At 38.8% G+C, this 15,875-nt stretch overlaps 1 protein-coding gene across 2 annotated transcripts in view; it reads right to left on the bottom strand.

Annotated features, from left to right (window-relative positions):
- TPPP (tubulin polymerization promoting protein) overlaps nt 1–15,875 on the bottom strand; it is a 73,223-nt gene that overhangs the window by 15,895 nt on the left and 41,453 nt on the right. For both annotated transcript variants that reach the window (XM_050324575.1, XM_050324583.1), the window contains exons 3-4: nt 13,077–13,230; nt 3,177–3,367 (exon numbers count right to left, since the gene is read on the bottom strand). In XM_050324575.1, the coding sequence (XP_050180532.1) occupies nt 3,177–3,367; nt 13,077–13,230 (345 nt within the window). The remainder of the gene's footprint in view (nt 1–3,176; nt 3,368–13,076; nt 13,231–15,875) is intronic.

Below are 15,875 nucleotides of genomic sequence, written 5' to 3'. Positions count from 1 at the left end.
ATAAGCTAGTATTTAGGCTTTTAGTTTCTGTCAGATCTTAGTGGAAAAGTACAAGCTTAAGTAGGTGGCTGAACCCCTAAAACACAACTGCATACAGTGCATTTATTCATAGCCATTATCTTTCACACCAAGTATAGTAAAAGAGAAAATTCTTTACAAAGTACTATCTTTCCAACCACAACTTTTCTTTGTAACTGTCTCATCAGAATGACTTCTTTTCATGCACCAGTTTGAGGTTTAAAACTATCAGACTGTAGAAACGAAGAAGAAACAAAGAAGTGTGTTCCTGAAAATAAAATACTGCTATCTGAACCATCTTCTCAGGTCCTGATCCCAAGCTTACCATGCCATTGAAAGAATTTCAAAGTTTGCATCACATCCTTACAAAGTGCTTAGGTTCGTGGTAGGGATTTTATAATGCACAAACAGTGCAAAGTAATCTCTGGCAGAACCCCAGCACATTCCATCAGTCTCTTTTAAGTGAATAGAGTAGCTCAACTTCTAGACAGTGTTAGCTTGGACCTGTCTGCACTCTCAATTCCTTTGCATGCCTTCTATCTTACGAATGTCCTGGTCTCTCTAACTTTGAACTAACAACTTAAACCTAATTGTACCTTAAAACCTTCCTAAGCAATCACCTTTCCTTACATGGCAGCATTCTGACATTACTGACACTCTGTCCTTGAGTACCTGAGAAAGCCCATCCCTTGTGCCCCTCAGCTTCAGTGTCGCCTGATGTGCCAGAAAAGGCCACTAGCTAGTAACAAACAGCCAGATCAACAGTGTGCTGACAGGGCTCTGCAGAAGGCTGTACTTCACCCTTTATTCAGACTGGGTCTAGATCTCTACAGTTACCACTGAGTTATGAATCAAGTCTTAAAGTCAATGGGATAAATGGTCACTGGTTTTGCCTGTAGCTTAGCTGAAGGATTTATCAAGGGTTAGAGGTTCAGCCTTTTTATTTATAAAAAACCCAGGACTGTCCTGGAGCCTTCTTCAGATGCACAGGCACCAGTGACGTAGAAGAAGCTTTCCTACATTTAGACAGTTCACTACCATGCCAGAATAATTCTGCCATTGTTGGTATCAAGAATGCTATTTTCTGCTTTGGGGTGTGACAGGTCACCAGTGCAACACAGGAGTGGATAACCCTTCATTCTGTGGACATTTTTCTTCAAGAACAGTGGGTAACTCTTGGAAAGGAGTTCACAAAGTTGGACGCTTCTCATCCTGAGCATCCTTACATACACCAAAAATCTTCCCAGGTAACCAGAGCTGTCCATGGGAAAAGCCATTTAAATCTTTACAAGAACATGTGCTGAGTTTTGGCAAACTTCCTTCCATCTTAAAAACAAAAGCCAAAATAAATTATAAATTAACAAAAAGAACTCCAAGTCCACGAGGAAGCCCTTGCCTTTTGTTTGCTATTGTTGTTTTGGTTTCAGGATGATGTATGGGCTCAAAGGGTTGTTGAAGGCAAAGTTACAAGAAAGGCTACCATGCAGTGTCAGCAGAACAAAGCATGAACAGAGTAAGGGCTGAAAACCAGTGCTCCCTTTCCATACATTGGCCAAATACAAACTGTTGACCTGCACGGCACATGACAGCACACACTGCTCACCTAAATGTATGTACTCTGAGTGGGATGCTGATACAGGATGGGGGAGAGAGAGAGCAATACATCTGTTAACCTTAATTCAGAGTTGAACATGAAAATCAGGGCATGATTCTTGAAAGAAAGCAAAGCAGAACTGCAAGCAGCTGGTTTTGAATACTGAGTATCTTTCATAACTTTAGAGAATCAGGGTAATACATCACGGTACTGGTTCAGCTCTTGCAGAAAATTGGAGTAGCCTTTTTTATACTTTTCAGCCAACATTAAAAAAAGCTTATTTTTATTCCAATTAATTTTTTTGGTATTCTGGGCCCCAGGCAGGTCACACTCAGCTGCCTGTACCTTAAGCCTGTGGGACTGGTTCTCCTGGTAACAGTGGAAAGCCATCCCAGTAATACTGTTACTTGCAAGTTTGGCAGCAAAAGTGAACAAAAAAATCAAAGCCCTTAGCTTAAAACAAATCTAACATAAGAAGTAGCCCACTTATAGTGGCATATTTTTTATGGGCAAAACGCACCTAATTATATGGATATTAATTGTAAATGTTCTTATTCCAAGGGGCTATAAGATCTCCCTACATATATTAGAGCTTGAAGGGACTACGTGTGCCAACATACGTGCACAATAACATTCATTTAATAGCAATCTGATTGGCAGTGTTTAGTCAAAACCACTATTTTAAAGCATTATTAACTTAATGCCCCCTTCATTTCCAATGTGAGGCAGTGCAAACTTGAAAATAGACTGCAAAAAGCCTTAACAGACTTTCTTAGTAATGTCTTGTTCCTCACCCCTCAGGTTAGTACAATAGCTCCATCCAAATCCAGCCAGTCAGAACCATGCTACAGTACACACAGTAACAAGCACAAAGGACAGACAGGAGGAAAGTAAGGGCTGGTATTTTCCACCTCTTTCTGTTGACATAAAATACTTTAGAACCTATACTGTCCTAGAAATCACTTTTTTTCCATGAGTGGTGTATGACAATTACAGGCTAGCACCTAGTACATTACAACCACTTACTCTCCAATAGTATATTGTTGAATGTTTTAAGGAAAGTGCCAGATCCCATATAAGACATCAAAAAAAAAAAAAAAATCCAAAACAGTAGTCAAATTAATCTGCGTACGTAATGGGATACTATTCAGAAAGACTGCTATGAAAGGCTCTCTTTTCAAGAGGTTCTTTTTGACATCCTCAGGGCAACTGGACATCTAGGAATGTTTGAGATACTTTGCTTGAACTAACAAAGTGTGGTATAACTGTTCTTGACTTTGGCTTTGTTGTTTGTTGGGGTTTTTTTGTCTAAATCTCAACAAAATGATGTATTTTTGTACCTATATATTTATTTATTTTTGCCAATATATGTATGAGGAATGTAATGAAGTGGCATTGTGCTGCTAGTAGCTTAGCAGATGTTGAAATCAGTTCCAGTTCCTGAAGACAACTTCTTGACGACATAGTCTCAACATTCACAATAACCAAAACATGTGGGATTTATAACATCATTCTTACAAATATATACTCTACCCCCCTCTGTGTTGTAAACCCTCAGCCTTACTTGTTTCCTTGTACTTTATGATCATATGTGCCTGCATGCTTATAACCAGATACATATCCTGAGTTATCCACCAGATCTTCTCGGCCAGCTCTGCCTTTTCCTTTCCCACTGGCATCAAACCTCTCTTTGTGAGAACCCGTGAATTTTGAAGTATCTGTAAGGCGTGATACAGTTGGAGATGAAACGGTTTTCTATCAAAGAGAAGAAACAAAACAAAAACACACATCAGAAATCAATTATTCTTAATACAGATATTTGTACAATGTAACCAACACTTAAATATTTGGAAATGGCAAAGACCATGTAAATACTTACACATTTCCAGCAAAAGGAGACAAAAAATATTTGTTTCTTGCCATTACATACAATGAAAATAATCATATAGCAAAGAAGAAAATAATACAAATTATGTCAAAACCTTTTGGAAGAGACTTTGAGTATGAGATACTTCTGATTAATAATAAAGCTCCAAGCACCAAAGATATGAAGAAGTCATAGGAAATAGCCATGTTCAAAATCCATTATGTCAACATTGAAGCATAAAAGCTTTGCTCCATCAATATAGAAAAAGTAAATCAACACAGCTAGCTCTTAAAACATACAGTTTTGTTGTTCACATTGACTTGGTAGCACCTTACAACCAGGAAGACTCTCAATGAAAGGCAAAGGTAATATTCAAATATTCAAATTATATCCAAGGGCAATGTGAGAGAAAACTGTGCACAGGTACCCCAGATACACTAGCAGCAGAAGGATTTAGGAATATTTATTTCTGAAAGCCAAGAACACTGACATGATGATGCTACCTACACCGGGCATGAAAAAATGCACTGCTTTTTCCTCTCCAGGCCTTTTTAAAGGCTTGCCTGCCCCCCTTGTGGGACCTACAAGGTTGTCTGTAAGAATTTTATCTTTTCAGGGAGTTAACCTCTCTGTAAGGCAAGAGAAGAAAAACACCAAACTACCAATGGGAAGATGTCCTTTCCCAGGCAGCAAAGCTTCCTTGAGTGACATAAATTCCCTCCTCCTTGAATAATTCTTCTGACAAAGGTCTTCTACACTTACAGGTAATTTTTCAAATAGTAATTAAACTTACCATTACAAATTCTCAGAACAGCAGTCTGTCCTGAGAATTAATTTGGTAAAGAAAAAGGCAGTCAACCAGAGTTTCTGAGAGTTCTCTCTGGATGTGACAATACAGTGTGTGCACATCTAGATAAAACTGATTTTCTATAAAATAGTGGTATTTAAATACATGGAAAGCAAATATGTGTTAATTTTAATTACTGTTTCCAAAAGAAAGACTACAGCTTCTGCGCCTTTATTTCAAAGGCATGGCACAAAAGGTATGTAATTTGTCTCAACACACAAATTACAATAAAAATACATATGAATTTTTGTACAGTAACATATCTGTTAACATACATAATAAAACTTGTGTGAGTGCAATAGGAAAGGAAATGAACACATATTAACATGCAAGAAGAAACAGTCAAACAAGGATTAATAGAATGGCCCATGTCAATACAGAAGGATGTTCCCAGAAAACTATTCCCAGGATATCATTCCCAGTGGTAAACTTGAGAAATGTGCTGTTTATACCAAGATATCTGCATTCTAATAAGACCATAACACCGATGACTTATCAGAAAATCAAGGTGCATCCTATCAACAAGATGATAGCAACAAGTTTGCAGTTTTACTTAGCAAAACAGTATTATATATAATCATTCAATGTTCCAAAATGAGTTTACAGAATGAATTGACTAAAGGATTTTTCCATAAATAGCAATATTTCTGTTGTCCAAGACTGACCATTCTTCTCTTCACTTAGTTATGTCCATTAACACAAGCCAGCAGCTATAGTTTCAGTGTCTTTGACTATCAAAAGAAGAGATCACTGACAAAAGACCTGTTTATTCATCAAACTTTTTTTTTTACTGGTATTTTCCTGGGCCACTGTGTTCCCCCAAATCTTAAAAGAAATATTTTAAAAATTACTTTTGCCCCTTTACTGTCAGTTTCCAACCAATGGTGTGGTCACATGACCTCCAAGTTCACAAAAACCTCTCAGTTGAGTCAGGAAAGGTATGTATGCCTCCCGCCTCACTTAACTGAAATTCCTTGCACACTAAAACCTCATTGAGAAGATCATAATAGGCCACAGCCTCAGAAGCAACTATGGGAAAAATAAGAAGCCATTTTACTTGGACCAGTAGATTTGCTAACTTAAAGCAATCATGCACTTTTTGTTAGCAATTCAGTATTTTTCTTTGCCTTCTGTCAGTGTCTACAGAGAAGTGCTGCTAAGACAGTAAGAGTCTTGGATCATGTGGCACACATGGAAAAGATGACAGAAGGGTGTTTATTCAGACTCAGAATAAAAAAAGGAGAGGCAAATCTAATTCCTTTCCTCAACAAATGGGTAATATTGCAGTTCAGAAGTAAACAATAAGAGGCACGATTTGGAAGATGCGAAGTTCCAACTAGCATCACAGATTTCACACTAGACACATGAGAAAAAATTTTTCACTACTGTGGTTGGTCAAGCATAGAAAGAGTGAGGAACACTATGTCCCTAAGGATTATCAAAACTTCAGATTACAAAGTCACTGATCAATTTAGATTCAAAGTCTTTATCTAGCATAAAGCCCTGCTCATAGCAAGGCTCAAATAAACTTGTATAGAAACTCCTCTAGTCAAGTCATGAACACCTCCAAAGACAGAGGTTCCATAGCCTCTCTCAGCAATTCATTCCAGTGTTTGACCACGCTGCAGGTAAATAAACAAAACAAAAAAATCCAACATCTCATCCAAATTATCCAAATGACCAAAATTATGTTCACACTTCTGTCTGTCTAGAACAACCCTCAGATCAAAGACAGGAATTGAAAGCTGTAGAGTCTTTAAACCCTGAAAACTTTAACCACATTCCTCCCTTGTCCTTTCTCATGAAAGACAACTCTGCAAACTTGGCCAAATTTTGCCATCTACCTCAAGATAACTGATGAATCAAGGAGCACTTTACAAAACCCATTTCATCAGTTTCAAGAATGTGAATTAGTATTAGAAATGAACTATCCATCCTTAGGAAATTGAAAGGAACTACAGTAAAAAGGAAATGAGAGCACAGAAACCAAAATCATGTATTTTGTCTACACTACTGTGGAAGAATAGAGCAGTCTGCTGAAGAAAAACACATCCACTTGAAAGCACTGCTGCTGCACTGTCTTGGGTTGTTTGCAGCAGAAAAACAGCATCAAAACAATTAAGTAAGCATGAATTTTATGGACTCAACAGAACCTCTAACTCAAATTTTGTGGCAAAAGTCTAGAAGCATCCTATGAAGCTAGTGCCACAATCATGAACATAAGCTAACAGTGTAGGAACACAAGATTTCCCACACTTGCAGGAATTTTCCTTCCAGAACAAAGTTGAGGCAAAGAAGAAGGGAGACGATTCAGTGCTGCCAAGATAGTGTTCTCCAGTTGCTGTCAGAGTGCATTACCATCCCTTTTACAAAGTACATAGTTTGAAGCACCAAGTGAATGCCAAGGAAGCTGGAGCATCCACCTTGCACAATGCAAAGGGCTGGACAAGCAGGTCAGTGCAGCACCACGCACTTGCAGCTGCACAGTTCTCCTTTCAGCAGCCAGCACAGTCCCTGCCAAGCTCTCCATACCTGTGTGCCATGCGGCTCTGTGCACAACATGGCACCGTTCCCAAAAGAATCTCCAGAACCAATTACTGGGAAGTAAAAGCCGCAAGAAAAGCTACTGGACTCCAGGAATATCACACATTCAAAACAGACACGGAGTGCATTGGTTTTCACAATGAACTCGTGGCTCCACTGAAACAGTTTTGCCTGAGGATATTTTCCACTGCTTGCCACCACTCACAAAGATTCAGGTTTGATTTAAAGCTGTTCCACAGCTTAGGCAGAAACTTACGGCCTTGATGCAAAACCCTGCAGTTAGGTTTTCTGAGGTTTAGGTGCCTGATTTACAAATATCAGGCACAAACAAAATAGTACAGAAACCTTCCTTCCTGCCTGAGGCGCTGTGTCTTTTTAGTAACCAGTGCTGCGAGCGCCTGCACTGTTGAAAATGCTGGTGACAGGCAGGAGGTGAGGTGCTCTTGTTACTCCTCACCAGAAGGATACACCATCTCAGATGGAATACCTCCATGGCATTCCTGGTTGCACTCTGATAGATTCCCTTCCTCAGTTCTTCACAGAAACTGAATGGCTTCCTGCATTTGTTCCTTCAACCATAAAACTTCAGTATCTAACAGCATGTCTTCCTAGAAAAAGTTGCCATGGAGATTTCTTTATGTAATTAACATGTTCTGAGATCCTTCAGAATCAGCACCAACACTTGCAATCTTAGCAAGGTCTTGACAATTACTGATCTGCACAAATGAGAACCTAAAGCTGACTATAAAAGGGTAAGTTTTACTTTTCAAGGGGAGGGGGATTATACCAGAACTCCATACCAAAATCATATTTATTTTGGTTTTAAATTCATGGGAATATATACACATGCAGTAAAAATCTTCAGAAAGTCAGAAACAGAGATCAAGGTTCAAAGAAAAACTGGGATTTTGTTCATGTTCTTTCATTTTAGCACATGCACAAACAGAAACACACAGAAGCAACCTAACCCTAATCCTTCCCTTCCCTCTAAGATTAGCCCTCAACTCCTGCTCTCCAGCATTTCAACACTCCAAATCATGGGATCTATCAGCCTGCTTAACACAACCTTCCACAAAGTTGAAAACAACCTGTTAACACTTCTCTGAGGAGTTTCATATTCTTACTGATAGTGAACACAAAACAGAATAGGGAAGATAGTACAAAGTCACCTTTTTTTTCCAATGGGTGTGTTGCAGAATCCTTGAATTTAATGTTACAATCAGTCTTTAATGAGACTTGTTCTGAAGTTAGATGCTATCAAGATAAACCTTTACATAGATCACAATCTCTCTTCCTCATTTTCCCCTCTGTATTTCCTGAAGGGCCTCCATACATCCAGTGCAGCACTCCAGCCAGGAAAGCTGTCCTACCGCACTTGCAGAATCTCAGTGAGGTTACTAATTTGTCCTGCTTTTCCCATGCTATTTACTTTTTGTGCAGGCATTTGAGATGAGCCCCATGTCCTGCTACATTTACAGATGGGTAAGAGCCTCCCTTGTCAGGCTTGTCACCTAGACATACTGTTCTACCTTTTATGATCTTTCATCTTTAGGTTATGGTAACCTTCCATACCCAGTCTAATAATCTCCCCAGCAGATCAGTAAATCTAGTTTGCAAAGATACTCTCGTTATACTTCGGTAGAATTATTCCATTGCTGCTCAGTAGCCCTCATTCCTCTGACCACAGAAGCCAAAGCCTCCTCTTCAACACAAGCCATACAGTCTAATTCTCCTTCCTGGACTGGGAAGACAAGATCAGACCTCCCTCCTCTTCACCCTCATCCATTGACTTCTGTAGTCTCTCCTTATATGCTCCAGGTTACCTCCAGAGCAGTACCCTTGGTACCCACAACAAAACAGGTCCATGTTAGAAGGCTGGACAAATCTTGTGAGTGCATCCACAACAACCTCAGATCCTGGCATCCACCAAGCAACAGCACTGCTGAGACATCAGGTGAAATGAGAAAACACATGCCTTGATCATCCACAAGAGGAATCTTCAGTAACTACCTGTGCCTGGTACCCATTGCTTCTGACACCTGGTACAGCACTGTTGCCAGGGTGTGGTGACATCCATTACAGAACAAGGAAGTATAATAGTTCACGAGATACTCATGTTTGGGATGGCAAAAGGGATGATCCCTCCGTGGTCAGGGATGTGTCCTGTGACTGTTCACTCAATTCCTTTTCAGATTTTGGCTAACACACAGCTCATGCTAAGGCCTGATGTATGATGGGAGCAGCACCATTAGTACAATGGACTGGAAGAGATAAAGATCATCATGTAGTCATTATCACCTGCAACCTTCTGCTATCTGCAGCTAAAATTCTTGCATACTGATTGTCTGGCAGCCACTTCAGAATCCACTAACTTAAGAAAATTGTATAGACCAAAGGCTCACAAACTTATCCATCCAAAAGGTTTTTGAAGCAGATTCAAGAGCAGACTGCTAAGGCTTTTGTGCTTCTACAGGGGACACTCACACCTCCATAGAAGAGGAAACAGATTGGGGGGAACCTCACTGTGGGCTAGACAATCACAACACTCCCTCTGTCATTGTTCTTACATATTTTTTAAAGTTTGAGTCCAGATTATGATGATTATATTGCACGCTGATTATTAAGAATTTGACCCGATCTGCAGAGTGTTTAGGTGACTGAAAATTATAGGTAACTGCAATTTTAGGTAATAATAGGGAAGTTATCCTAAATGCTAAAAATTAAGTGCAATGAAAAAATCTTTCCATAGTAATAAAGCTCTAATTATAAGTACAAACCTGCGGCCAGTTCTCATTCTACCAAAGATCCTTAAAAGAACCTGCCTGTCCCCATAGTGAGATAGTGTTGGTTGACACTATTATTAATTTTTTTCGCTTTTGTGTGAATACTAAGTTCAGGTTCAGCTGACTCTGATGGGTCTTGTTGATACTCACCAGTGCTCAGAATACTATATGTATTCTGAAATTGGAGAACTGTAGATGGAAAGAAGTCACAAGCTCCCAGCCTTCTCTATCTCCATAGTCCCCATTCACTTGGTCTCCAGCTGTCGCTCCTTCCTTAACTTGTGTAGCTTGTGTTTTCCACAAATACAATGTCAGTCTTCTCTTCATTGTTCCCCACAATCTGGAACCTCAGGACCTTGACCACAGCACATTTCCCACAAGAGAGGCAACCACTGCCATGACCTCCAGGAAGACACAGGAGCTCTGAAGAACAGGTCCTGGATATAGGACTTCTTCTTATAAAGCCAAGGACTCTGATGTACTAATGGCAGTTCTGTAGACTTCTGTTAATGGATGTCCATGTGCTGGACGGAATGTATCCTGTAGCTTTTTCAGACTACCATTGTACAGTCTTCAAGCAGATCCACAAAGTCTTAAGTGGAATTTCTAAGCCTCTCGGCTTCCCTGCCCTTTCCCTAACAGGTCCATTTTTGTGAGAAATCAATCTTGCCCACATCACCATTACTCTAAGTACCCATCACCCAGCTTTTAAAGTGTTGTCACTGCTGCACTGCCCTGCCACCCACACCACTCTCACAGCAAATGTAACTGGATTGAGCCCCAAATACCCTGATCTGGATTTGAAGTTTGCCATCCTATCAGCAGGTTTGAATGGGATCATCCCAGGTCTCTTGCAATTGAAATCATTCTGCATTTCTATGTCAGGGGACCTGATGAATACACACTGAAGTTCAACCACTGAAGTGGTTTTATTTTAAGAGTATCTGTTCCACAGGAGGTGTAGAAATGCATTCAACATTGTTATGGCACAAAGCCTTTAGTACAGAAAAAGAAAGAACCCCAGTCTTGCTCTTGTAACCTTTGGGTAGGACTGAGGATAACTAAAAGGCCCTAGACTTCATTTACATGTCTGATTATAAGCTGTCCAAGTTACATGACCTGTATTGTATATTTTATTGACAGATCACTATCAAATGAGCTAATAAAGCTACTGGGCTCATTAACCCCTATCACTTTCCTGTTGTTTTTCTTTCTGTGTGCCCAAGCCAACCATACACTTTCTGTTGCACATTAGAAAGCAGCCCGAAATTCACTCAGTTTCACTGTCTGGCTGCTGAGCCTTCTCAACCACATCAGGCAAGGATTTCTGTAATTCCATAACATTCCAAAGGAAAAGAAAAATAATAAACAGGAAAAGAAAAAAAACCCCTTCTATTGCAACATACACGAAAATCCTCATACGAAGGTAAACTTTCCAACTGTCCTGTTGAAGCAGTGGTTTCCCCAGGTTGCCATTCAGTACAGACATATGCCCTCCCCTGACTGCCTCCCCAAAATACCCAGTACAAGAAATAAGAAGCTAAGACACAAAAATTCCCACATGCTGCTGAAGTATTCTTATCCACAACCTTCACTTAATTATGCTTTCAACTCCTTCCCTAATATGTTTAGATTAATGTGTCAGTAGTTACACTTCAGTTTTCTGTCTGGAACCTGAACCAAATCTACACGATGTACAGCAGAGCTATACACAGCAGGGCACACACTACATGGCATGACTGAGTTATCCTAGAACAGTTTAAGAAAAGCTTCATGTGACTCTGTCTAACCATACAGAAAGCAGTCCTACTTAAAATTTCCAGGATACAGACTTCCCATAGTAAACAAAGAAAGCATTAGTATGCTTGTATAGATATTTCATATCTGCATCCCTGGGTTGCAGGGACAGAATGGCCATGTATTAATGTATTTATTTTAATGCCCTTAATAGCCAAGTCCATATGTAATTTTTGCCATCCACAAACTAAATTAGCATGATAAAGCAAACACGAAAATTGGTTTTATATACACACACACACATACACACACTCCCAAGCCTGCAATCTCCCTCGCTTTTAATCTCTGCCTCCTGTCTTTTACTTTTCCAGGTAGCAAGAGAGAATATTGTGATCTTTCTTTACTTTTTCTCCAACTCTCCACAGGACTGTACATACAACAGGAGTACAGGCAAGCCTCACACTGCTGGCTCATATTCCCCCTCCATTCCTTCTCCCTCTGCTGCTGCCACACTCCCATACCTCTGCAGAACCTACATGATATCACCTGCATCTGCAAAGCTCTCTTATCACCCTGTCCCCCACACAGAGAGAGGCTATTGCCTTAGTAGCAGACACTGTTAATTTCAATGTCTGATTGAGGTAATACCAAAAATGGAATCAGGAGTGAGGCCTAGAATAATGTACATGATTCAAAAGGAGAACTCCTGAACAGATGAAGTTCTTCAAATTTACTAAGATAAGTGAAGAACAAAAAGGAAGGTTCAACATTTTAAGTCAGTATCAAAACTACCACTTGTTTTAAATGAGAGTAAAAAGAGCAATAAAATAAAATCTGGTAAAAATCTGACAAATCGTACAACTCAAAAGAGATCTTTCCACATGATATTTACCCTGACCATTTGTACAGAACGAATTTCTGGAAAGATTATATTTTCATTCACCGTTCTAAAGCCAAAATTCAGCAGGATCACAAATTTTAAGCAGATGAACTAAACTGCAGTACTATTCAAGCTGATGGTAAACACTCCAGTATGTCCTAAGCTACAGGGTAAAAGCTTGCCTAGCCTGAGCATTTAAAAGGACAACCAAACTTATGTACAGTAGGCTTTATAACTTCCTTTTCAAACATAAAGCTTAATAGCAATATTTTAAAATGAAAAAGAAAGAACATTATAGTTCCGACAGACTTGGAGATAAACAAAAAACAAAGACAGACCATGTGATAATTTTTCTCAAATTTCCAGTGTTCTGGGATTCACATGATGCAATTAAATGTATTTTATGATGTCTTTACTTTAGTCATTTTGGTATTTCACACAACATCTCAGAAATGTCTAATGAGGTTCTAAATTTAATTCCTTTCTACTCTCTTTGATTTGGATACACCTCCTTCATGAATATTTCTTTGTTCTAACCATACACAAGAGCTCCAAAGTTTCCTGACAGTGCTGCTAGGTGGTACTACAATTCTGACAGGAGCAATGACAGCGCCACACAAGAATACATAGTATGCAATACTTGGCTGTTGCATAATCTTCGCTCCCATTCTGCTCAGTAGTTGTTGCCTTTGGGCTCACAGAGGAATTGGATTTGTGGATTGTAAAGGGAAGCAGGTGAATACAACAACACTGCAGTGGAACAAAGGACAGGTGGAAACAATGCATCCATTAGATCAGTAACATACCGTTACTCCAGATAAACCTGGGCCTTTTCCTTCAATTAGTTTATACATTTCTTGAAGTGCCTCCTCTTCACTCTTGCCTTTAAATCGCTTCTTGGAGAGTTCTTGAAGAGCTTCCTTAAACTGATCAAAAGTAATAGTTCTGCTGCCCTTTGCCCTGTTGAAACAAACAGCAATTGAAAGAAATTACCAGAGAGCACAAAAATATTCCAGGAATAGCAGAATGGCTTTGGTTTACCACAGCGAACAACAGAACAGGAAGACCCATGCAGCCCATTTATGCCGTCAAATAAAAGATACCCCAGGAACATCACTTTTGGTTTTTAGGTACATCAATAAGACAACACTTCAGAAATTTCCCTTGACAAACATTCAGAAATAAAGAGGAAACAGAGGGACCTGATCTGCTGTTAAAATGCCTGCAGCTCATCAAATCAAATATAGCCTCATTTGGTTGATCATTTGTAAAGCCTGCATGCATAAGACAATAACTGAAGCATCTTAGATAAGTCTTGTTATTTACTATTTTTTGTTCCTCTTTGAATAACTGTTTATCATATTATTCACTATTCATGTATTCACAAGTAAATTAAGAATAATGCTATTGTGTAAAGCAAACTATTGAAAAGCATTTAAAAACTTGAAAATCCTTCTCTATTAAAGACTGACAAAATTTTTAAATGACACATTTAAATTCAATACATGTTCTGCTTCTTAGACCATCACCTTCAAAAAACATTCACAGGTGCACGGAAAACACAATAGCAGTCTGATAAACTCATAAAGCCCCTGGATATTCAGAGCTGAATACTTGCTGTTGTTTTCACTAATAGGAAGACCATATTTCCACATTAGTAAATCACTTACTTACATTTACTTTTAGTGGAGAGGGTTTTGTTATAGCAGTGTATGGTGCAAAATCTGACCAGTAGGAAATTCACACTTTACAAACACCAATTTATACTGTTATTGCTGCAGATCTTTTTTGTCCCGTCAGACCAGAGGGTTCAATTGATAGAACTCTTACAAGGAAACTCAGCATTCACTACAGAGATGTGTTTAACCCAAAGCAGGTTAATGCATGCCTGTTTTCTAGAATTTTAAAATATTCAGTTTAGGCAGGAGATAATGTTGTGGAGTACACACTGTTCTATTCTATTCCCTAATACAGAACAATTTTTAGTGCTCATCATTTTAAAATTCAGGTATGAGGCCACAGCATTAGTGAGTTTACTCACCATTTTAAAAATTCCTATTTTTATTTTTCTGTGAATTACAGCAGACAGAAGCCACACCTGTTCCTGTATCAGTAAATTAAGGATTACCTGGTCTTTTGGATAAGAATTTACACCTCAAAATGTTGCCTTGTATTTTAAGTTAAAATTTAATAGATTAAATTAATAGATAAAATTTAATAGCTAGAAACATTTTCAAAAAGTTGTTTTAATACTTACACTGATTTAATCTTAAATAGGACCATCTTCAAAAGCAGAAAATGTTTCCAACATTACAAAACCCTCAAAGTCAAAGTAATATTTGAGAGTCCATGTTGCTGGGAAACATGCTACTACACAAGTTTTGTTTGCTGCTTGAGTATTTCTTTTTATGCCAATTTAGAGAGCATTTCAAGCAAAAAAAATTTTTCAGGAAAAACAAACCAGCCACCACCACACAGTCCAGACCAGTCCTTTCAGCAGTGACAGCTGTTTATGCAGGAATAAACAATAGATGTTAGGATAGAGAAAGTGTGCACTGGTAATAGAAATAGTGGGCTAGAAAAACTATGCATAGAAATCTAATTTTATTTCAAGTGTCAAAAAGACCACTGTGAGGAGCAATTCAACTATCTGTCATTGCTTTATCTTTGATCTCCTAGACATCTTCTGTGGTCAAATCCCTCCCAGTGGAAGAGTGCCTCCACTGGTGAAAAGAAGTGAGATCTCTGGTTTAGAGACCATCAGTTAGGAAGCAATTCCTACTTCATTTAATTAAACACAAACCAAAATTTTATCCCAGGTTTTCAAAATAAGGAGAAATTAGTTATTCACAACAAAATTCAACACTAACAGAATGCTTTACATAACCATTCATCACTGGCATGCTTTATTTCCAGTGCAGCCCAACGTATGTAGCAAATCCCAAGAACCCCCACAAAATAAATTTTTTCTGGTTTTTGACCAAACAACACTTTTGGCAACTACTTGTCTGCTTTAGGTGAAGCATGTGCTTGAGTATCTCAGGGAATTAGCTAGTGAAAGAACATCATGACAGTAAAAATGCAGAATATAATCCAGTATTTCATTAATCAGAAAGACACATGGAATAAATTGCAATTAACTACTTGGAATTTCTCCAGGATTTTCATTAATAGGATTAACATCCCGCTTCTGATGAAACACATACAAGAACTTTTAACTAGTTCAAGCAGTCAAGACTTCATTTTGGTTTGTCTCTCCTTTAGAAAAAGACAGAACTGGCAATCAGTGCAAAACTTCAGCATAACAACTCCCTTAGGCCCTTGTTCACTGCAGATTTATGGCCAAGTCTACCACACAAACATTTCAAAGATAATTTTCTGTAGCACATAGATTTAGCTTGGATCATCAGTGATGATCATCACAATGGGAAAGGGAATGATCACTTTCAGCAAAACCTGCTGAAATTCATGTTGACTCCTTTATTTTTCACAGAATATTCTGAGTTGGAAGGGACCCACAAGGATCATCGAGTCCAACTCTTAAGTGAATGGCCCATGTGGGGATCTAACCCACAATGTTGGCATTAGTAGCAGCATGCTCTAAC

Source organism: Myiozetetes cayanensis, unplaced genomic scaffold (genome assembly GCF_022539395.1).
Source record: "Myiozetetes cayanensis isolate MyiCay16 unplaced genomic scaffold, myiCay2020 scf1, whole genome shotgun sequence".
Lineage (NCBI taxonomy): Eukaryota > Metazoa > Chordata > Aves > Passeriformes > Tyrannidae > Myiozetetes > Myiozetetes cayanensis.
The sequence above is the reverse complement of the archived record's forward strand: the minus strand, read 5'-3'. Positions and strand labels throughout refer to the sequence as shown.